Source organism: Thermobia domestica, chromosome 15 (genome assembly GCF_964235325.1).
Source record: "Thermobia domestica chromosome 15, izTheDome1.hap1.1, whole genome shotgun sequence".
NCBI classification, from domain to species: domain Eukaryota; kingdom Metazoa; phylum Arthropoda; class Insecta; order Zygentoma; family Lepismatidae; genus Thermobia; species Thermobia domestica.
Window position 1 is genome coordinate 96,385,123 of NC_137468.1, and position 25,788 is coordinate 96,410,910.

The 25,788-nt window shown below is 34.0% G+C and overlaps 1 protein-coding gene across 1 annotated transcript in view; it reads right to left on the minus strand.

Annotated features, from left to right (window-relative positions):
• Nucleotides 1-25,788, minus strand: part of LOC145671158 (uncharacterized) — a 2,642,835-nt gene that overhangs the window by 119,091 nt on the left and 2,497,956 nt on the right. Inside the window, exon 16 of the mRNA XM_081739993.1 lies at nucleotides 11,743-11,843. Within this exon, the coding sequence (XP_081596119.1) occupies nucleotides 11,743-11,843 (101 nt within the window). The remainder of the gene's footprint in view (nucleotides 1-11,742; nucleotides 11,844-25,788) is intronic.

Below are 25,788 nucleotides of genomic sequence, written 5' to 3' on the forward strand. Positions count from 1 at the left end.
CTTATTCTTTTTCTTCTTGAAATTTCACGACCATATGGCAAAATATTAGTAGCAAAAATAAGAATAACTTGACAATTCAAGGCTTCTCAGCCCACGGTACTTGGGGAAATGTCAGAGGTGAAGCTGCATGTCCTATCAACGAAACGTTCGGAGCCAAAGACTCAAGAAGGAAGGAAAAAAGAAAGAAAGAAAGAAAAAAAAAAAAAAAAGCTCATGAAAAATCTATCTGTGTCTATATTGATTTTTACCCTCCGACCTTAACTTCATTCATTTGATACGATGACTATGGTGACCGCCATAAAATGTTATATATATATATATATATATATAAAGTAAAACCATCTGGAGTGTGATGTTCCGATATAAATAATATTCAGAAATATTTTTAGATACATGTAATTTAAATATAAATAAATAATAAATATTTAGATATAAAATGCACACAGAGATCACGAGAAGCTGTTCTTAATAGATAATAATAATCAATGGTCTTAAGTAAATGAGTCTCATTACTTGTTTCTGGCATTAGATACATGTGCAAGGATTTCTACATACGCTGCAAATAATACTATAACTTAATTGTTAATAATAATAACGTGCAAAATAATGATAAGTCATGATTATTACTCCAATGAATTTAAGTTACATTATTATGGTTTCTTTTAATTTTGTATTAATATTTAAAGGAAGTCTCCACTTCAGATGCATTGTAATACAGTGTTAAATGTATGAAAAAAGGACGAAAATAAATACAATACAATCAAGAGCTGTTAATATACTATTCGATTCATTTTTCTAACAATACTCGAATCCAGATAATCGTTAAAATGATTACTTGATATTCGAAAAAATCCAGTACTTGAATTTTAACAGCACTAATCGTACCATTGTGTTGCACACAGACAAAGCAAGTCACACGCATTTTGAAATTGCAATGTTACCAATCTAGAGAAAATTAATTTCCTGTTTTATTTATTTATTTATTCGTTTCCTGAACACGAACAAACTGTTTTAAAATTAAAACAACAGAATTATTCTTTTGTGTGATTAAGGTTAGTGTAAAGGGATAAGTTTTACCGATAGATGTCACTACAATCTTCGTATCTCTCTCATATAGTTCTTTACGTTTCACGACAATTTACAATTTCTCTTACAAATTTTACCCTAGAGACTTCAAAATTTTAGAGAAGGAACTTCATAACCTATCAACGGGAACAATCCGTGCAGTTTTATTTAAAATTTTCTTCATTGTTGAAACAGTTCCATTTTTAAAGGTTTGGATATTCATTTCAACAATCAAGCCATTTCAACACTGAAGAAAATTCTAAATAAAAAATCGGCACGGATTATTGCTTTCGATAGATTATGAAGTTCCTTTTCTAAAAATCTGAAGTCTCTAGGTTGGAATTTGTAAGAGAAATCGTGAATTTTCGTGAAGGATAAAAATTACATGGGACAGATACGAAGATTGTAGTGCCATCTATCGGCAAAACTTCTTTTAAACCAACCTTCAGTGAGAGTTTTCCCGATTCACTGCTGCCGAATATACTTATATAGGAAGTATATGTTTGTAGAGAGAGATCCTTAAATCCTTCACAATGTAACATACGCATCGAAAATAAGTGCGACGATGGTGTTTGTGGACTACCACGAAGTACTGACTTCGAAATAGTTTGGTGTCTGTCCATTTCAGTCTGTCTAGGAAATTAAGGAATTCAAGAACTACCTGACGAATCACATTCAATTTTGGCCAAGATGTAGAGGAGTTAAGTTCGTTAATGAAAGTGATTCACCCAGTTGAAGAAGACACGCCCCCCGCATATATCCCATATATAGAAGTTATTATAGACGAATTTCCCCTTGCCAGTATGAAATCCAACTGTACATGCTGATTTCATACCATTCAGTTACATTCTATATTCAAACCAAACTCCTTCACACGATGTACACTCATTTCCAAAATTATTGTCATGTCTATAAATATATTGTTGTAGAAATATAATTTCATAACGAATTCGCTCGGTATTTCTTACAATGTCAGTGTGTGTATAATCGACAAAGACATGTATGTGGCAAATTTCATGTTAAAAGAGCAGTAAATAAGAACAATAAAACGAAAATAAAACTTTCTTGTCCATTTAGCAACATTCTGTTTTACCCTAATTTTCCTATTTATAATTCTTTTTCTATGAAATTTACCACAAATATACATTTCCCGATTATGCACATAGTATTAAAAGTACCCTGAGAAATCATTATCGAATTATATTCTTACAAGAAGACAGTTATAGATATGCGACAATCATTTTGGACATGAGTGTACATGCGACACTATTACTTCTTTTCTTATTGGGAAAATACATAAAAAAGACTATTTTTTTAAGTATCCTCTAGAACTTCACGAAATATCTTCCAAACTTATCTCCGTAACACGAAACATGAATCTTCTTCCATGTGTCTGGTAGATGCAACTTTTAAGCAGTTTAGTGAAAAAAATCCGATTTTACATTCGCATTGTCTGCCCACCATGGTGGTTTTGTATCGTTTGTAATGCCCTGCATCCCGAGAAGTTTTAAAATGCAACCTACAAAACGGTCGTCAGATTCGAAATCTACATTTGATTTACTGTAAGTTGCCAATGTTATGACTAGAAAACTGATGAGTAAAATATTAAAACAACTCATATAGAAATATCTTTAAAGTATCAAATGTCCGAAAAATATTGAAATATAGGACAAAACAGATCAGTAACACTTTTGATATTTTATATCGATCGACAGCTATATGGAAAGGGAGCTCCCACATGACTAAGCGGTTAGCGTACGCGCTTTTGGCGTGCGTGGGAGACACAAGTTCGATTCCCGGTGGGAGCTAATGTCATTTGGATTCCACGTTAAGCTGTAATTTTACGTCTCATATAGCTCCGCTGCTGAAAACAAAATAAATAAATAAATAAATAAATAAAATAAAAAAAGATAAACTAAAAATCAAATCATATCAGAATTATGCTATATGGAAACATCGCATAGGCCTGGTTAACGACCCGTTTGTCAGTGATGTTGCAATTATTTATATTTACGGATCTTCCATTGCATACTGAGAAATAAATATGCTATCGAAAAAACGGATTTCAGGTTCGGGGCCAGCAACTGTCAATGTTTTTAATGCCTACTAGCCTGTCAGTGGTGTTACTTTTTTTTAATCGGGGGGGGGGGGGGTCCATGCTATGTGAGCGGCGCATAAAAGTAATACGACTTGAACTCTCACGTAAGATACCGAAATTTTACTTGAGGACACGGCCTGGTGTGCGAGGTCCCTAGTTCGATCCCTCATCAAGCAGTATGTGGTGATCAACCTCATGTTCATAAGTTTTCTCGGGGTTTCCCGTTTCCTCCCACAATCTTATTTCATAAATTATTTTATAAACATTCGTCTCCTTTCACCTAAAAAGCATAAACGTGGGTCATAAAACTAAAACTTTCATTTCATTTCGTGTAAGTGCATTCTAGAAGTGAGTCACAAAAGAAAAACAAACAACTTCACCTATAGCCTTTTTTTTTTTTTTTTTTTTTTTAGAATAAAATACAGAAGCAAGGACGTGCGGAAGAACAGGCTGCCATGAGTTATAATTTAAAAAGAAAATATTTCTACGTTAGAAGTTAGGCTAATAATAATTTTATTGCAACCATATCATTTTAAATAAGCACTCTTACGGATATGTTAATGTATATTTTGTTTTTCCTTATTGTTTATTCCAAGTTAACTCAAGGATTAACAATTTTACTGACAGCCACAATGCAAACCGCACATTAAAATAATCAAGAAAACGTTTACTGTATTGCACTCACAGACAAAAAAAGAAAGAAAAAGAAAAGAAAATGCTATATATATAGCTCGTATCAAACGCAACTCATAAACAATGGTAGTGCACTGAAAAGAGCTTAGAAAATGACTGAAAATTACAAAACAGCTGGAAAACGTACGAGATTTTTTTTTTAATCTGAAAAAAAGGTTAGGTCATAAAAACACCAATGAAACGAAAGGACAAAGGAATTTGTATTACACACGAAAGCAAACTGAATATTTTCTGAAGGCTTGCATTTTCCAACTTTACACGCTGGCAGTTAGGAATGAACTAGCTACGTGACATTCAGATAAATTCTTGTTTTATAAATTCTACCAACTACATTAATATAAGAAAGGGAGAAAATAAATTTTAAAGTACGCTTCACATTAATCCTGATTTTTTTTTTTTTTTTTTAAGTAAGAAATATACACTTCCTTGTATAAAAGGATTCATATAAATTTTTATCGTATTCTATATTTGACTATTAGGTTCAATATATAAAAACAAGTTTTTTGAGTCTAGTTGATTTTGAGTTTGATGTCCTTTTCAGCAGCGAGGCTATATGAGACGAGGCCTACTGATAAACGTGGAATCTGAACTACATGAGCTCCGCCAGGAATCGAAACCGGGTCTCCCACGCCAAAGCACGGGCGCCGATTTCTCTGTAAATTTAAAGAGGGGCATTTAGATGCAGCAGGCATATATGGGGATTTTAAGATAAATTGCATTCAAATTATGCCAAATATCGTATATTCATAAATACAATGTAGGAGGGCCCACATGATCTTTGGGGGGCTTGGCCCCTTGGCCTCCCAGGATCGGCGCCCTTGCGCCAAAGGTGCGTACTCTAATCGCTTAGTCACGAAGGAGCTATAGACAAAGGTTTTTAATATATTGTACATCATATATACACACTAGTACTCTAGTAGACTTCCGTTAGTTTGGTATCCAACAGTCCGGAATGTCCGTTTGTCCGGCAGTTATGGTGGATTTTTTTTTATTTATTTATTTTATCCAATTTATAGTAGACTGACAATAATACAATAATTCTCTATCAGTTTGTATAGTTTAAAATGTAAAATTAAGTTTTGGTTGCATTTGAGTTAAAATAATTATCTTCTTGTCCCTGCTACACAATATTTGTTAGCGAAGACGACATTATAGCCGTATTTAGTCTATGACAGCATTTAGCGATCGTGGGAGACACTGTTAAATAATCGGGCATTACCCATGTCCGAGAGTGCTAGCTTATTGAAAGTCTACTGTAATGTTTATAGATTATTTGTTCTAGTAAAATGTAAATGTCCAAAGTTCTGACAACTGCTTGGCTCAATTAATTTCAAGACCTCATTGATATTGTAGAACTACGTATTCTACGTGTTTTGTTTTTTCTTCGTACTAAAACTTACCTCGGAAAGTGAAAAGAAAAAAATAATCTGGCAGTGAATTATCAAAGGCCCATATTTCAAATGAGTTTGAGCACTCCGTATCACTTGATTTATACTGCCATCTAATATAAACTTTTTTCTGTCGTATAGAATGTCTTCCGGATATTATATGAATATAGTATACCGGCTAAGTATGCTACAAGTATGCAAAATGACTTCCAGGCCTAAGTACCGTACATTAGATGGCTTGCATTGGGCCTAGTTAATGCTGTATACAATGTGAAGTGTAAAGTGTGTCACATGGTTTATATACGTATTTAAGAAGTGGAGAATGTGCAATGAGATCATCTAGATTTGTTTCGCAAAATACTCTACAAGTACGTAGCCATATATATCTAAATGGAACGAAAAAAATGAAATCTGTTTTACGTCCCACGATTATACCAGCGAGGCTAAACGAGACGGAAGGATGAGAAATGAGCGGAAGGATGAGAAATGGTGGGATGAAGAATGTGGGAGGAAACGGGAGAACCCCAAGAAAACTTACGCACACGGTATTTGCCCACCATAAAGTTCACTTGCCGCGAGCTGGCACCGAACCAAGGACCCCTGGCACCAGAGGTGAACCTACCACTAAGACACCGTAGTAAATGGAACGAATTCAGAAACAAAATAACTAACCCAGAAGAGAACTGATATTCGAACATGGATATCCTGAAATTATCCATCCTAATGTTTAATTTAGTGCGCTAACTGAGCAATAAATGCTTTAAATATAATTAAATCTTTTTTTTTTTTTAAATTTACTTTTCAACAACACTGAAATGAAATTTTAAAAAGGATAAAATATAAAACGAGAGAGAACAGACCAGATGCCTTTAATTTCATGAAATGGATGTCAAGAGGAAAAGCAGGGAGTGGTAGGAAAGAAACAGAGTGAAATAAAGGAGAGAGGAAAAAAGAAAAAATATATATACGAACAAAAAAAGAGGGAAGAACGAAAAAAATATATAAGCATACAAAAACAGAAGTAGACGTTCGTGCGCTACTGTTCAAAAGCGTAAGCATGTAATTAGTTAAACGTTGTTAAATAATAGTTGCACGCAACGAAATGGATCGAAGGTTTGCATGCTGAGACAAGAAGCAAAACAGAAAGCAACCAAAGAACGAGAGAGACTACATGCTTCATTTACTTAACTATATACATGCATACATACACACAAGTAGGTACTACGGCCGCTGAAACAATTCTTTCTTTCTTTAATTACACCAAAAACATGAACATTTGAAAGAAATAAAGAAGAAAAAGGAAAGCAATACATTATCCTGTGTGAAATATAGATGATTAGAACTGTCAAACTGCGACCTTCTTTTCTTTTTTTAACTGATATTTTGGAGTTAATATTAATTTGTATCACTTAATATTTGATTCGGTGCTCAAAAACGTGTAAGTGTCGATTCATTCTACGATTCCGAATGGATATGTCATATTAAAGTTTGAAGTGAACTTTCCCTTGCTTTTTCGTTTTATGAATTATTTACGTATAAGAAATTACATGATTCAGTACAGAGTCGGATTCAGGTTTGGTGGGGCCCTAAGCTATTGAAGGTAATGGGAATGTAGGCACCCTGCATACAGAAATAAAGAAACTAGTGATATTTTAGGAAGCAGGCTAGCAAAAGAGGCCTCATTAATTACATCACATAAGTCTACATAACACGAAGCACTGTTGCTGTATGTATATAATTTATTCATTAGTTTTCTTATTTTGAAAATGTACACCCAGTTGTTTTCTTTAATTTCTGGGGCCTCCAAGAGTATGTCAGCTTGTTTAGCTTATACGTAAATCCGGTACTGATTCAGTAAGAGACTGACATACTAAAAATAATACAAAATTTACCATTTTTCTTTTACTTGTTTTTCATAAGCGAACGGAGTTAATGAAATGCAACTTATCACAATCATAGATAACATTATTCTACAGCAGAAAATATGATCCTGAAGAATTTTCATTGTTGTTATCTATAGAAATTACAGTGTTACCAGAATAAATATCCCCCAAATCTAAGTTCAGGCAGCGACTAGAGGAACGAACACAACTGCATTTGATTACGTATCATGTTGTCTTGGAATCCTGTGAACTAGACTTTTTAAATAATAGTTGTATTTAGTTTGTAATAAACAAAATAGTTTTAACACACATTTATTAAAATTAAATAATAATGTTATTTAAAAAGTAGTACACAGGATACCAAAGCATGATATGTAAACAAATGCAGTTGAATTCGTTCCTCTAGTCACTACCTTAACTTACATTTGGGGGGAAATCTTATTCTGGCAACACTATAATTTCTATGGATGGCAACACTGAAAATTCTTCAAGTTCATATTTTCTATTGTAGAATAACATTAGGATTGTGATAAGTTGCATTTCATTATTTTCTTTCACTTATGAGAAACAAGCAAAAGAAAAATGGTAAAATTCGTATTATTTTTAGTGTCAGGCTCTTAATAATGAACACCGTTGTTCCAGCGTCAAGAATATACCAAAGTATAGTTGACTCTCGAGTCTTCGGCTCGAGATAATCCAGTCTATTTCCAAAATTAAATAAATAAAAATATAAAACTTCGTAGTAAAATTTAGGAGTATATTATTTCTCTTATAACGCAACTTTGCCAAGGTACTATCAAGAACTAGCAATCATAAATCAACGACTTTTTGAAACGTTAAAAATGGTAAGTTTCGGCTGTTTCGGCTATTATTATTATATTATATTATTACTATTATTATTATTATTATTATTATTATTATTATTATTATTATTATTATTATTATTATTATTATTTGTTTAGGCCTATTTTTCACACTGATAATCGTTTATCAATGAAGAAAAAAAATTTTGAATCATTTTTTTTCTAAAATCTGTTTGTACGTTAATATTGTATTTAAAATTATATGTACGTATATTGAATCATTGTGTGTTTCTTGCACTGATACGTTAAAATATATACTTATTTTCATTGTTAGACTTACTTTTTGTAATAAATTTTTAAAAGATGTTTTAGAATATTCCGTAAAAGTTTTTAATACTGGATTTACCGGTCATTTACCGGAACAAATTTTTACTATTCTAAACGTAACCATTAGCAATACAAACAGAAAATCGAAAATTATCACTAAAAGAAATTTTAGCGAAGGCAATGTGAATTACTTTATCTCTTAAGCGGTGAAACACGGGATGATATTTACAAGCAAACTACAGTAGATAAGGCCTGGGAATATTTTCTTAATACATAAAGCTATTATTATAATGCAGCATTTCCAACAACCACTCATAAAATTTACGCACATAAGACAAAGTCGTGGTGTGGATAACTTCAGGAATAAAGAAATCCAGCAAAACAATTAGAGAGTTGACACAAAGAGTTAAACAAGAGTTATCAAACCCGGAACTTAATAGATATTACGCGAATTACAAGCGCATATATAGAAGTGTAATAAAAATGGCAAAAAGAATGGAATATGACAAACGAATTGAGCGTTCTAAAAATAAATCAAAAACACTTTGGTAAATAGTAAAGAGTGAAACAAATAGTAAAGCCTCTTCTAGGGAGATAGGAAACATTGAATTGAATCATGGAGACGCTAAAAATAACTGACCCAATATCAGTTGCTAATATTATGAACAACTATTTTACTGAAATCGGAAATAAAAATGTAACGGGTACTAACTTTGCAATAAAATTTACTAAAGATAGGATACATAAAACAATGTTCCTTCAGCCAGTAATACCAAACGAAGTTGCTCAAATAATTTCAAAGTAAAAAGACAAATGGTCCGTAGGTTTTGGTGACATTCCAATGGTAAATCGAAGAAAAGTTCCGCTCTTATAGAGGAACCGTTAACATATCTTATAAATTTTTCCTTTTCAACAGGGCAGTTTCCTCACAAATTAAAGTTAGCACGAATTAACACAAATCATAAAAAAAGATGATAGGCATAAGGTAGAAAACTACAGACCTATAGCCTTACTTTCACCTTTCGCAAAAATCATCGAATCAACTATGCAAGCCTCCTAGAAAAATATAATAGACATTGCCCAAAATGGTTTCTAACGCAAAAAAGTAAACTTTATTATATATTATAAATAAATATAATATATTATCACGGATATAATCGGGATAATTAAATATTGCGAGACAGCAATATTTAATTATCCCGATTATATCCGTGACGCATTAGACGTAAGGAAAAAATGTACTGGTATTTTTCTAGACTTAACTAAGGCTTTCGACCTTGTTTCGCATAAAATAATCCTCGAAAAATTAAACAATATCGGTGTAAGAGGAGTTGTAAATAAATTGTTCCAAAGCTATTTAGAAGGTAGAGAGCAAGCCGTAGTAATTGATCACACGGATCAGCGGGGTACAAGTTCCAAATATACCTCTGACATCAAACCAATAAAATGCGGTGTGCCACAAGGCTCGATTTTAGAGCCCACTCTCTTCATAATTTTCATCAACGATCTTCCAGCTTACATAAAAACTGTCAAACCAACCATGTTTGCTGATGATACAAGTCTAACCATTACTGTACACCGACAGTAAAATGCAAGTTAGTATCGAACAAACAATAGAAGAATTAAACTTTTGACTTGAAAATAATAAATTAAAATTAAACACCGATAAAACTACAGTAATAAACTTCCACCATTCTCGAAATACAAATGTAAATAATCCCGTCATATCTATTAAATGTATAGATAACGCTAAATCAACGAAATTTCTAGGGCTCTGGGTAAGTGATGCACTAAGGTGGGATAGGCACGTATCGGTACTCCGAAAGAAACTTTGTAAGGTGTACTATGCCTTAAAAAGTGTGAAAACATCTTTTAATCTATCAACATTAAAAGTAATTTATCATAGTCAGTTTGAGGGTCTACTTACATATGAAATAATACACTAGGGAAACGCAGCAGAAAGTAAGACAATTTTTAAAATTCAAAAAAGGGCACTGAGAACAATGCAAGGTACAAAACAAAATTATCATGCAAAAAAAAAAAAAAAAAAAAAAAAAAAAAAACCGGGAGCTTAAAATTCTCCCGCTGCCTTGTGTTTATATACTGTGAACGGCAATCTTTATAAGAAAATACCTTAAACCGTCCCTTAAATGCAACAGTGACATTCATACATACAATACTAGAAACAAAAGCGATCTTGCAATTCTCATTCATAATACAGCACCATACCAAAAAGGTCCAAACTATACAGGAATACAAATTTATAACAGCTTACCCATCAACATAAAAAACTCAAAATCTCATCACCTTTTTAAACAAAGACTAACAAAGTACCTACAAGAACACTGCTTTTATACTGTCTCAGAATTTTAATGAACATGCTCAAGCTAGAAACATGTAGTTGCGTGAATCAATAGGAAGGTATTTATGTTGTTATTACATGAGTAGTTATTCTTATTTATATATTATTATAATCAAATATCTTCAATACATGTTTACTAAATACTAAACGAAGATAGCATAATAGGTGCAAAAAAAAAACTACAGCTTCGCGTACTATGAACAAAACCAGGTAGATGAATAGACAATGGGTGGTATATCTATGTATTAATATGTATCGTGTAGTAAGACTAATATGATGTATAAGAAATTATTGTAGTAGTTTATTATATAGAGCTAATATGATTTGACATGTTCTATACCGCATATACAAATGTACAATACTGTGGTCTCTCGAACGCAAAATAAATAAATGTACAGTGTGGTACATTACGAACATATACAAAGTATTGGCCTGTCAGAAAATATGGATAAGAGCGGGTTTTGGTTTAAATAATGAGGTTTTAATGGTATGAGTACGGCACAAAGTGAGAAATATTGAACTTCAATCCGGTTTATCCAGCCCTACCTTTTTGTCATATTAGACAGGAGTCTACCGCCTACAATTTTCATTCAAAAATCCGTTTGTTCATATTTACAATATTAAAGCTAAAACTATTTCTATTTCCTTTAATTTATGTCCTTCGTTTCACCTTACAAGGTTAGTGTCAGGGTACTAAGGTGATAACACTGTACCTGAAACACTACTTAGTAAGCAGAGGTAAAAGTGAGGGAGAACGTCGTTCCTCCACTTCCAAAAATATCTATGGTGTCCCCATACTTTCTAAAAAAAAAAAAAAAAAAATTACAATGGGCAAAGATAGGTGTGACGGCAAGCGTCCTCCTACCTTTTCGAATCCACTGTTACCCCTGCTAGAAAGTAAATAAAATTATGGCTGCCTGTTTTGGGATATAATGTGACATAATTGAGTAGCTTAGAGCCACCGTTGAAAAACAGTTAACGTAACTCTACACGATCTTCTCCAAATCATGTCGCACACCAAAAATATGCATTCCAAATACAACATAAATCAACGCTAGTCCTTGATAAGTAGGGATGAACATTGTTATGTATGAATACATTAATCACTAGTATTTTTACACACCTGTGGACGCTGATGCAAAAGCTGATCTGTTACCAAGTTGTACGCTGTCACTTTGACGGTGAACCTTCCGGATCGTGTATATCGAACTTCAACTTCAGAATCTACGAGTAAAGAGAAGCAAAAAATTAAGCATTATTATTAGTGACATTAAATTCATGTAGTATTTTCAATCAGCTATGCACAACACTGAATAAACAACAACCAAAGGTAAAATACAACCTGTTCTAAAGTTAATTAAGTTAGATTAGAACATTATTATTAAGTATTCTGCATTTTGGCAGGTTCTAGGACGTTTTTTTTAATACGACATACACGGACAATTTCTTTTTTAAACAGCTTTCTGTATTCAGTGATAAATTTGTTTGGAACATTAGTAAAATAATGTCCTTGGAAAGAACAGACTTAGGTAAGGCTACAGACAGGGGCGTATTTACGCATGGGTCAACATGATCAATGGCCTGAACGGAAGTTTTGGAAAGTGGCAAATTTTCTCGCAACAGTTAAAAAAAAATTGTAATTTTATTAACAAAGACTTATTTCATTGTATTTATTTTATTTTTCCACTTCCACTTAAATACTGATTATTCACTTCACTGTCAATTTTTTTACACCGATATTTATTGATATTGAGAGGGCGGCACTTATTTAATGGCCCGGGGTGGCAAAAAAAAATAAATACGACCCTTGCTATAGACTATGTATTTACTTATTTACATAGTATTGTAATACTACGTATTTACCTCATAATACAGAAGGGTGATACTTCTATCTAACCTACTGATATGGAAATTAGAAGCTGTGAATTACCCTATTTATAATGCACTAGCATATATTATCCGTTTCACTGGGTTGAAATGAAAATTTAAATTCACAATAATATATATATAAGCATTTCCGTTGTAATACTAATATGCAAACGTCAAAACATTTAAGAGTTACGGTTGCATAAGCATCTCAACAAAAATCTTTATTATTAATTGCTATAAACTAGGGATGTATCGAAAAAATCCAACATTCAAAAAAATCCGGAAAATTTTGGTCATCCCTACTACAAACGCAAGATGCTTCCGTCAGGCAGTCACGCTGCCATGCTAATTCCCACTAGTTCGGCTAAGAGCTGTCACTAGCTGCGCTGCCCTGATGCTAAGAGATGTCGCTAGAGTCCAGAATATTTGCGGACAAGCCGAGGGCTTAAGATGCAACGACCAATTGTTTATAAGTCTACCTTCCAGCCAAAAAACTAAGATTTCCGTCGAAATCACTAACCCTTTTGCGGACCTCTCTCCGAAGCAGCCCCCTCGAACTCCAACGCACAGACCACCGACACTAGACGCCTTCACCACTACTGATCAACGATCGTCAATCCATATTTAATAAAGATCTTCCTACATCACTATAAGTAGACTACCATGATGAGGGTAAGAACTTTGACATACCCTCGTACTTAAACGTAACTTTATATTACGCACTCCAGTTAGTATTGTTACATAGAAACGAAAAGTATAACTGGTTTAGAAATAATTTGCGGTAGATGGCGTTGATGTAAAGATAAGGGCCATCCATACAGATAAGGTATACACGGTGCAGGTGTGTGAAAAATACTTACCAACTTATACTAGGTGGTCATTACAAGCTACTATTGCATCTAATCCTCGTCAGGGTAGGACGAAGCTAGACGGCCCGCGGGAGTATGAGCGTTGGTGGTGGTGGGTTTGGGCATAAAGGAAGATTTTGTTTCAACATTTGCTATGACTGTTCGTTCTCACGTAGTACCATTTTTCGTAAAGATACCATGGGGACGGCTTTGTCCAATACTTTATGTAAGCACACATTACACGAGCTTAAGATGAAACAGCAGAGCAATTTTGTACTGGGGGAAACTGTAATATTTAAGAATGAGAATGAACTTCATGGACCATACACTTACAATTCCCTTCGAACGTAGCAAGACTGGGGAGAAAATACTCACGATAATCGGCCAAAAGGACTCGAGATCAGAATCTCTTGAAATTATGCGTGAACACTGTCCAACTACACCAGTGAATAATCAGATGCTGTATTTATGGACAGGATTTTTCTTTCAAAGAAAGATTATATTTAAGCTCTAGTACAGTGGTTTCTAACTTTGTTTACCGATGCTCCTCTCCTTAACATGACGAAGACAATGTCAATCATGAAGCATCTATGAAGTTTCCTAAAGCTAAATTGTAAATGTCATTAAAAGTGATGATAGATTCATAGTTTCAAAGTCTATTAAAAGTAGTCTTCCATTCACAATATCGAAAGTTTATTAAAAGTAGTGCTCCATTCACAATATCAGAAGTTTATTAAAAGTAATGCTCCATTCATAATTTCAAAGTTCATTTCTGACAGAAGCCCCCCCCCCCCTCCTCGTTTGGGGATCACTGCTCTAGTGATTGTATGTACCTTCAACTTCTGAATTCAATGCTTTCATGAACTATGCCTGAAAATGTGCACTTGCAAACCGAATTATAGAAAGTTTGAAATGTAATCTGCCTGCTGTATACAAAACTGACAAAGATTTCCACATTCGATATCTAGTTACGATGTATTACACTAAAGAGAAGTTTTTACAAACATGTTTATATAAACTTTAGTATTTAATAGTATTTGGAAGAATCTAAATTCAATTTGCATCCCATTTCGAATCCTAAACCGCTTTTTTTCCCCTTGTGATCTGCACACAAAACACCCTTTTCAATTTCTCTCTCTCTCTCTCTCGTCCAAAACGGATTCTCTCTCTGTCTCGTCCTCCGAACCACTACACACACTGGGACTGTACAAAAAGCTTCGACGCTACCAAACTCATCAAAAAATCCGGCTCCACCTATTTCCACCGATAGAGCACGTGACGTCATCGGGACAGGAAATGACGTGAGCCAAAAACGAACAAATGGGGAGGAAAAAATCGATTTTGTCCGCTCTACTGATTGCGAGAAAATACACTATAGAAAACAGACTGGAAAATAAATGCTCTTTTGTTTAATAATAAAAAAATGAATCAAAACAACAACAAAAAATCAAAACCAAGTTTTAAGATTTAACGAAGGCGACAAGAATATAAAAATACAGCAAAGAATAGTGGTACAAATTAGATGCATTAACTTTATAAAAAACTCGATTTATCAAAAACACCTAAAATAATTTTGTATATACGTATTAAAAAAAAAAAAGAGTCTCAAATTGGTTCTAGATTCCCAATTAGCATGTTCTTGTGATGTATGCAATCATTTTCAACTAAGTTACCTTTGAGGTACTAGCGTATAACGACAGAAAATAGCTGGCTCGTTTGTAGTGTTGTCTACAAAATGTGGTAAAAAAAAAAAAAAAAAGATTTCTTTAGTCTTATCTCGTATTTTTTTTGTAGAAATCTCGTCTCGAAAATCTTTTTCTCGTCTCGTTTTGTAAATTTATGTATACTAAAATCCTTCCTCGTCATGAAAAGACCACGAAGGGTGTGATATAACGACACTTAAAACCACACTTATTATTGGAGAACATTGTGTAATAACTTGTGTGTCTTCAGACTTTGATAAATACTCTTCGCTGTGTTCGTGCAATTACTTTATCAATGCATACATTTTATATACGAATCACGTAACATTAAAACAATGTCTGACATCTACGAGACTCAGATCTTCGACTTGGGTGAACTAGTTTTCCTCACGATACTTGATTATGTGTCGTCTCAACTCTACTTTGAAAATATACTTCTCGTTTCGACTCGTATTCAAGACGAGAAAACTCGTGGGCAAGACTACGCGCGCGTTTATATGCTTCCAAATTAGATTCCCGTGGGCACATTTTTGTGTATGTGTTGACCAAACATCACTAGAGAGTAGATCAATTTGGTTTTAATAGAAAAACCACCAATAAAATCACAAAGAGTACATGTAACTAACCACATAACCAAAATATCATCTGGCCGGAAATATTAGCAAATCCTTCCTAATTCGGTGGTGGGATTGGAATTTACTGTTCCTTTCAGTACTGAGGCTATACGAGACGTGGACCTACAGTCTAAAGTGGAACCGAGTCACCGTAGTGTGTTCAAATTTTACGGCTCTCCCACCGGGAATCGAACCCATAAGACAGTGCCCTGAAGGCGGAAAGTTGCAATGCCAGGGATTCCATAGTACCAATGTCTTTATAGTAAGTTTCTGGATAGTTGAAATATACAAACAACTTTTCTTTTCCATCTCAACATGGAATTTAAGTAATTTTTACTTCTTATTTTTTGACACCGTTACTCATATTACCACAGATAAAATGCAATTGAAAAATATTCCGTATTTACAATATACAATAAAACAGTGCTAAACAATAAAGCAAACAAAATCCAGCCTATTTTTATACTTTTGTTTTGAAAGAAGACCTGTTACAAGATAATCTAAAATTGTGACAAATAAAACGGGATTTTCCGCAATAACTTTTCAAACTGGGAGACGTATTTAATATGTATTTTAAAATCTCAGATACTTTTCCTTTTAATATGGATAATCAAATTACTATGAAATATGCACGAAGATATTGCTACCAGAATTTGCTACCAGATCATACTCATCATGGGATGAGAATTCAGCCCTTCTACAATCAATTCCAGTGCTTACTTTTCCAAAATATTTTGAGACTTCTTATATTATGAATACATGTATTATGTAGACCAAAATCAGTGATAGTCACTTGTCAGGATTTTCTACAATTTTCATGATTTGAAAGAGAAAGATTCAGCGGATGAAATTTAAACACCATATCCGAAATTTTCGATTACTAGACATCGGGGTATTCGCGAACACTGGAGTAATGCCGAACATCCAAGTTTACGCCCAAGGGAGCTTATTAGAAAACAGATGATTTTGCTGCATGCTAGCGGAAGGACCTGGAAAACTGTGGCGTAAATTTGGTGACAGTTAAGTGGATTGCCAGGAAGAAGACGTTTTGTTGTTTTTGTCGATTCACTTATAACGTTGATTCAAAAATCTGGGCAAGGTAAGATGGTTCTTATCTTATGTATATTGTTACAGATAAGGCAATATATTTTCTCCTATATTTGAGCATTAGTCCTTTGTAATCTTATTAGCCTGTATGCAGTCAACAATTAGTTTTAACTTGGTGTCTCATGGGGAAACACAGACAGTGTGTTTGCCATTACCCCAAAGTGTTCGGGATTGCCCCATGGTGTGAAATAAGTTATTTTTTTTTCAAGTAGTTCCTTTTTATTAAAAAATAAGTAATAAGTTAATGAAATTGGTTTGGGAAATAGATCATGTCTTGGCAATAGGCGTTATTAGTTTATTAAATAGAATAGTTTGCTATATTTATTATTTTAAGCCATTAGTAGCCTATTTTATTATTCTATAGTCAGTAAGCCTATTTTAAATATCTGATCATCATAGGCTGCATTTTTTTTATGTGATTCATAGACGGTTTTACAAATTTATATAGCCTAGTAGCGTCCATTAGAAGTTAGTCAATATTGTTCAGCTTATTAACCGCATTTGAAATTGAACTAATAAAGAAAACTGTCCTTGGAAACAAAACATTAATGCGTATATCTGTGATTTCTACAATTCCAAATAATGTTTTCATTTTAATGTATATTTTACTTAATGCATCGTTATTTTTGAATTTCTTTCATAAGAGTACCTTTCGTTTGGCTTATTACCTATTAGCTTTCATTTGTACTAGTTTCAAAGATGATGAGGTCTGGACATGTTTCTCATTATTTATGTTGTAATTATAATTCTTATTAAAGATTTAAATACTAAATTACGGTATAATGTTAATGTATTTTAATGGATTTCACTTTTTTCGTAAAGGAAAGTTTAAAGTAAACAATATGTTCGGGATTGCCCCAGTGGTCGGGGTAATCCCGAACATAGGTACATTTTTAAAACATTTCACTCATTTGTTGAAAATGTTACTTTTGACTGCCCTATGCACTTTAATAAACAGGAAAATCTCCAAGCTTTCTATACTCAAGAAATCTGAATTTTATCTCTAAAAACAAGAGTTATTTATAATCAAAGCGTATGTGTTCGTGAATACCCCGGTCTACGCGAAAATAGAAGCCTAGCCGATAAATTCAAGTGTTACTACTAACTTTTAAAAGAAGTTACTTTCACACTCGCCCTCACTTTCGTTTTACGAAGTTTTTATTAGCTTTTTTTTATTTTTTGTACCATACAAAATAGAGCTCTGAAATGTTGCGCAGATACGTAAACCCAATATGATAATACAATATTTTCACGTAATGTTTTCTCTAGCTTGTTGTTTTACTGTAAAAATTATTTATCCAGAAATAATTTTCAAGTGCCTGCTGCTTATGCAACCCGATATCGCGTGGATGTTTGGCTGGTTACAGACGTCTTAGGCGCTATGATAAACAAATTTACCATCCTCGTAAGAGGAAAGAGACTATTGCTTTCTACAATGTAATTTTAAAATATCGAATAAAGACTACAAAACTTACAAATCTCTTAAATGCTTTTATAAAATGCACTAAAAAGGATGCTTCTTTAAAAAAGCGAAGTAACTCAGTGTTATTGTCTTATAAACAAATAGGAAAAAAAAGGAGAAAATCGTCTGAGTAGAGTAAAATGAAGAAATTAGAACTAAAAGCACTGGGCGCGAGCATTATTCATTTTTTATATAAAAAAATCTTGTCCTAAACTTTAGGAAAAGCCAGCAATGCTTCTAGTCTTACCAAGAAGAGTAGGAAAAATTAGGGAATGAAATTTCTACGTAATTTAATGTTCCACGATCATGAGAAAGTAGGAGGAAACGGGAGAATCCCCAGAAAACCTACGTACAGAGTATTTGTTTACCAAAAAGCTCACTTCGCATGAGCTGGGGTCGAACCAGCGACCCCACACACCAGAAGGGAGCGTTTTAACACTAAGCCACTGTTGCCCTTGTGAGAATTGAAACAATAGAATGAAATGGTTGTACATGTTATCAACAGCGCTTTTTATGGACTACTCAGAGCTTCTTCCAGTTTCATCCTATTCTAAAGTTATAAGCCGAGCGAAGTAGCTCAAGTGGTAGAGCGTTGGCTTCGCATTCGGGAGGTCGCGGGTTCGATTCCCGCTGCCGACCATCCTGATTGGGGTTTTCCAGGGTTTCCCTCAATCCTACCAGGCAAATGCCGGGATGGTACCTACTAAAACAGGCCCTGGCCGATACCTTCCCAAATCCTTTCCATTGTTGTTGTTGTTGTTGTTGTTACTGTTAGATATCCAGTGTAAAATGGCCTCAGAGCTGTATCTGGTAATTGTTAAATAAATAAATAAAATAAATAAATAATGAATCTTTTTCTTTTTTTCTTCATTATTTTTCCATATTTCTTCAAAACGAAGATATTTTTAGCAATTTCAACTTCTAGACAATATGTCACGACACATGCGCGGTCGCTTAGTGTACAAAACAAAGAAAATGCAGCTCAAAATAAATTGGAATATACCACTTTATACATACTATTATTATTTCTGGCAATGTATTAACAACAAAAATTAATCAATTTTGACAATGAAAAATAACGTAAAATATTTCTTTTTTATGAGTTTGGTTTCATTTTTTGTTGTTTAGTTCTAATGTTTCATCATTATATTAAAAAAAAATCTTTTATGCTAAATCACTTGCAAAAGAAAAACATTTTCTTGCATTTAAATAATCTGTTAATAAGGCAATTAACACTGAATTATCACATCATGTTTTCTTCTTTGGTTTTATATTTAAGACGCACACGTTGTTCCTAGAGTGTGCGAAGTTTTGCAGCGTTGCTAAAAATGTGTGGAGAATGGGTCCTGCGACAGACCAAAAAAAAAAAAAAGGAATACATAAAGAATTGGCAAAATCTGATGCCAATCTTACATTTCTATAGCGATAAAACGCAAGGTTCCTTACGGCACCGAACGAATGTTTTAGGAAAGGAAAGAAAAAAGAAAGCCTGAATTTGGAACACATTTAAATGTCACATGTAAACAAATGACCTTTTGAGGTAGAGATTTAGAGGATAGCTTGCTAAATGTCAAAGGAAATGCATTCTGAACTTTGGAAACTTTACTAGTTTAATTCAAACTGATACACGAGGACCAAATTTGTCAAGCCTAGAAACAATAATATATTTTCGTCACGAGAACGCATTTTACTACATGTTTCCACGATGAGACAGTCCCAAATCTAGCCTCATGGCCAACAGTACTCGATTGAAGTATTGAAGTAAAGTATTTTTTCCTACTTTTTATTACATTCTGTAAAGGGCAATCCTTCTAAAAATATAACGAATAAAAATAAGCTGCGTACCAAAATATGATATAAAGAGCAACCAAATATGATATAAAGAGTAGGGCACTACAAAAATTAAGAATTATGTTGAAGTCTCAGGCTTTAGAGCCCACAAGTGGATTTAGTTGGTATATATGGTCAGCACATCGACTACCATTGGGTACTTCTGTTTTTTTCGCATCGAGTATATTTTGAAAACTACCTGATTATAAATTGTTCTTACATTTATTATTATTATTATTATTACTGAAAACTTACATAACGCCATTTAATATTTCGTACCAGTCCAGTTTAAATGATTTTTTTTCCATGAAAAAATTTTACTTCAAGGGATTTTTTAACTTTTTTTCGGAAAGGGATAAGAGGGATTTTTTAAAATCTAAATTTGCAATATATATGGAATTTTTTGTTATATGGATATAATCCAGGCCAATAAAATTTTCTACGGACAAGTAATAGATATAATGGACTATCAATAAGTGTAAAATCAGTGTTATCTTCAAATTATGGTCTGGAGTCTTTTCTTTGCAATTGAGAAAGTGCAAGCAAACATGGAAATGGTTGTGGAGTGACTTAACCATATGTGATTATCAAAAATCAAGCACCAAGGAAGAAAAATTATGCTACAGTATTAACCAATCTGTACATGAAGTATCTTATATATATAATTTTTTTTTGTATAGTTTATTTTGGTCTAGTTTTACAATACTTTAAGCAGCAACTTCACAAAACTTATACTTGAAATTTTGATTGTAGTGGGTGGAGATGTCATTCGAAAAATTGGATCATATGCACAAGGAACACTTGGGATAATATATTTTACCAGTATTTTTACAATAAAATATACTTTATTCGTTATATGGTTACAATTAACACTTGGTTACTTTGGTTAACAGTCTTAGTTGTTGACAATAACCTGACATTTCTTTATCATCATATATTTGAAAAGCATTTGAATTGTAAACCCAAAATACAAACTACCACTTTTTTCTTAGAATAATAACCCTATCAGAACTGTTATAAAATCAGGCAACAATACTGTGTCCACAAAAACTATTGTGTGGGTGTATTTTTATAATGATTTTTAAATTAATGAACACAACATCCGATTTTTGGGATCACATGCACTAATTGGATAAGCAAGAAGGAAATAAAAATGATGAACGAATGAACGAAAACAATAAAATATTGAACGAAAAGCAATAAACTTCCAAAACGCTTTACAGGAAACACAAGCTTATTAAATATCGTAACTCTTTGAAGAGGGTGATGGTAAAAAGACGTGAACAAGACAACAACAATTTCTAACTACAAAATATGCTTGTTTTAAATTAAGGTAAACAATTATTCATAAAATATTTTGTAAACAAGGAAGATCGAAATATACGGATAATTCACTCAGACATTGTAAAACATGACTCAGGTACCTCTATCTTTTTCTTTCTTTCTTCAAATAGTTCCATTTTCCATATTTTTACAATTTTTGTAATTACAGTAACTGGGAAACTCAAAAGTAAAATGGGGCTTTTTGTCTCTGAAGATGAATTTTATAACATTTCAGGTTGGCATTTCTGATGTAGAATTGGGAAGGACATTTAGAGACCCGCTTAAAAGTATTTGTGTGTCCTCGGGTGAAAAAGCGTTTACAGACACCATCTTTTTACTAGCGCATCAGTAGACGTTCTTCTCGATTCAGCGCCGTCTTCGGAGTCTCCAAACCAAACCGCGACCGAAGCTTGAAAACGATACTCGGAGGACAGAGCCACCATGCAAGGCCAACAAGAAGATATTGCAACATTCGATTAATCCCAAAGACAAGTAATTAATTGGTGTGTTAAGAACAAACAAATGCGCACACACACACACACACACACACAAATGGCATAAGTTGTTCCAACACTACTTTTCTAAAAGTCTGAATCTGAGAAAGTAAGCAACTTGAAAAATCATTTGTATGCTCTTATTTGTCAGCATTTTATTCCTGCAATGAGTTTTCCCGTCCACTTGCATGTTGCAGAACCAATGGAGTAAATTAGGGAGAGCAAAGCGAGTGAACCCCCCCCCTCTGAATTTGAGATAATTATTTTAAATCAATATCCCATTAATACACAAATGAAAAAGTTAAAAACTCCACTAATACGGTACTGAAAAATATGCCCCTCTTTCCCCTCTCAGAAAAAGCAATACCTGAAAGAATGCTACTGGATAGACCATTTGTACAGAGAGAGAGAGAGAGAGAGAGAGAGAGAAAGAGAGAGAGAGAGAGAGAGAGAGAAAGAGAGAGAACTGTGGTATGGCTGTCCAGGATTGTCGATTCTAAGTGTATAAATTTAATGAATGTCCATTTCATGTCCAAAATATCAGCAATCATTAAATGACGGCACTAACATTAATTGTGTGGATCGTCTAATGAACATAAGATTATATGAGAATTCTTATTTATACACTTATTTATGCAAAAAGAAAGAAAGAAAGAGAGAGAGAGAGAGAGAGAGTTTACTGTTGAAAAACACATTTAATTAATAAGAACGAATACCTGAAAAAATAGGTGAGATTCAGATCTATGTACGATAGTAAAATACAACGTGAGGAGAGAGAGAGAGAGAGAAATAAATTGCATGATTGAATTAGCGACAGCAGGAAGGGTGTGGAGCGTTTTAGAAGTCATGACTGAGAACTTCTGCTAATCGCATATCGAGGGCGTGGCGCCAGATCGCTTCCTTTATCTAACTACAATGTTGCGTGTTCTCTGCTCTAATAGGTCACATTGGCCAGGAACATTCTTACTTTCTGCTTTCGAGGGGTGGTTTGACGAGAGAACCACAAAAATAACAGCGATTTTGCAAAGAATTCCAGAAACAAAAAGAAAAAAAATAAAAGGTTAAAGAATGACTTAAATGTAATGCGGAATTTCTGTATTTTCCCTAAATACAGGCTTAAGAAAAAGATGAAATTTTAACCACTGAAAAGTTCGAAATAATCCCTGAATTGTTTGTTAAATTATTTTTTGAAGTACCGTAAGTAATATGTTCCATAAATCTTTAGGTAATTAACTTGAATTTTACGCAAATAGAAGTTGTAAATTACTTTGGTGTAACTTCGTTAGAAACTTCAATAATATTTTACATATTACGTACACAGTATTATTTTATAAACGAAACGTCATGCAGTAATATTTACGCAGATAGGAAAGTAGAAAAAAATTAAAGTTATATATAAACATTCTTCTATATTAATTCCTTTATTCGGCAAAATATATATTAAAGGGTTCCTACTGATCTGGAGAAATCTATTTACCTGACTTTTGCCAGGAAATTCCCTGACTTTCATTTTCAGAAGACTGACAGATGTCGGATGAAGTCGACATATAAATAGGAATAAATAACGGTGGATATTAATATATGAGAACATTTATTCGATAGAGACAAATAATAATCAATTGCTCATACGTACATTCCACTTACCACACATAAAAATCTGAGCAACGTTCCATACTGTGATCATTAATGGTTGGCTAAGCTGAAATTGGTGTACAATTAATGTTAGAAAAAAAAATATTTTATAAAATTTCCGATTTTCCTTGATTTCCTGTCTTTTTCCCTGAGTTTTCCTAGTCTGCACCATTTTCCCAGAGTTTTCCCTGACTTCCCTGACTAGTAGGAACCCTGTATTACGTGTGATGTTTACTGCAAAGGATGTCCAAACCGCAAACATGGTCATACGCACTAATTTTCGAGATATATTACGGAACTGCGGACTGACGTTAAGTCGAGGCATTACTGTATAAGCACAAATTAATACCAAGTCTAATGTTCTTGTTTTATGCTCCGATTTAATCGTTTGATAAAACCAATTCCGAAGTTGTCTTTTTCACTTTTCTGACGTTTTCAAAAAATAATAATAATAATAATAATAATAATTCAACGAAGCACAGGATCTGAATTTACCCTGTGAAACTTTCTTGAGAGACCCATGTCTTAGATAGCTTAGACTACAAGTATGAAATAGTTACATTTACCGCTTTACCAAGGTATGATGTGTGACAACATCATAAAGAGTTTAGCGCGGAGTCCAGAAGATTAGGTTCAATTGTAAATAAATGGTTTCAGCGTGAAAGCAGAGCGATTGTCATAAGACGAGGATTAGAATGCAAGAAACTTGAGATATCCTGGGTTATGGGAAACAATGAATCTGTGAAACGTTGACAAAATGTGCCTGCAGTAGCTGTGGATCTATTGTTATACGAGGCGTTGTACAATCATGGATCAAATATGTTCAATCAGAGAAAGAGATCAATGAACGCGCAAACCAAGGAAGTAATGAACTGTGTTCATCCAGGAAGTGAAGGACGTTGCATGCCAAATGGGGGCACGTGTTATTCTGTTAGGAAGTGTCTGCGTGCAGGACCTGATAGGTATCAAAACTCGATCCATCGCCTAACTCATCAGTAAACCATTGGCTAACTGGAGAGCATTCAATGCATGTTAGGCGCAAGCAGGGATGAAAAGCACCATGAAGCCCAGTGACGCGATGCAAAATGCAGAAAAGGGGCATATAATGCAAACCGACACTCTACGTGAGTCGTTCGCGCCACCACTGCACAGTCAGACATCCGCAGGATGTGCAGCCAAAGGGATATGCAGCAACATGCCTCATGCAATTTTATGTATCAGTGTTGGAATGTGTCTGCCCGATCCGTTCAAAAGATGCCCACAAGTTTCTTCTCTCAATTCGTGTATGACGAGGCAGTTAGGGTCATGTGTGTCATTGTGTGTTGCATTTATGATACCATCAATTTCATATTCGTACCAATAGTTGGATTCTGTTTCACAGGGGCATCAAAATAGCAGAATTAATTATTCCGTGACCAAAGGAAAAAACCTACTGAAATTACAGCCTCAATCGGCGAAGCATTATTCGACTACCTACACAAATACATCACGCCAGTTCACTTATCACTACTGAATGGTGGTTTTCTGAAATGTCAGATGTTGCTGTTTCCAGGGGCCGTAAGCTTCATACATGAAATGTCGCCGAAATGCAGTGCTTATCATTTATTGTCCTAACTTCGTCTGCGCATTCTGTAAATGTGGAGTCAATCCGATGTCTCCTTCTTAAGCTAGCCGCATATTGGCAAGAAGATAGAACAGTCAAGTCGAAGCGCCATATAGGCTGGAAATAATGCAACAAAGCCTAGTACTCATATTCATCCTAGACAAAGGTCGCCAACGTTATAATTGAAATAAATTGACTCAGGCTCCTCTCACCGCCTCCTCTCTTGCCTCCCTGCCCCTCAGCTTAGCTGAGTGTTCTCTGTAGCTGGCTTTAGTGCTGCACTTGTAAATGTGCAGCAATGTATTTGCAGTGACGGTTCATACTACAAACTCAAGAAGTTTCCAGTAACATGGCTTACAGATTCATGTGAAATACGAAGCGTAAATATCGTCCGGAAATGCAACTCTTGTCTTTATACGGAACTCGAAAACGCAAAGTATTTAGAAAACACGGAGCCTTGAAATGAAACACAGTGCACAACATGTATGGAAGGGAACAGGGAAGTAAATAGTGGTTTCAAGCGTTTTATATATTCCCAAAACAATAACTTTAAAATTACAAATTATATAGGATGGCCCCAAAGTAGGTATACAGTCCCGTCCCGTATTTTATATAATTTCTTACAGATAGTTTCATTATTATTTGTTCTTAACGTCTATTTACTTATAACTTAAGCCCGGAACA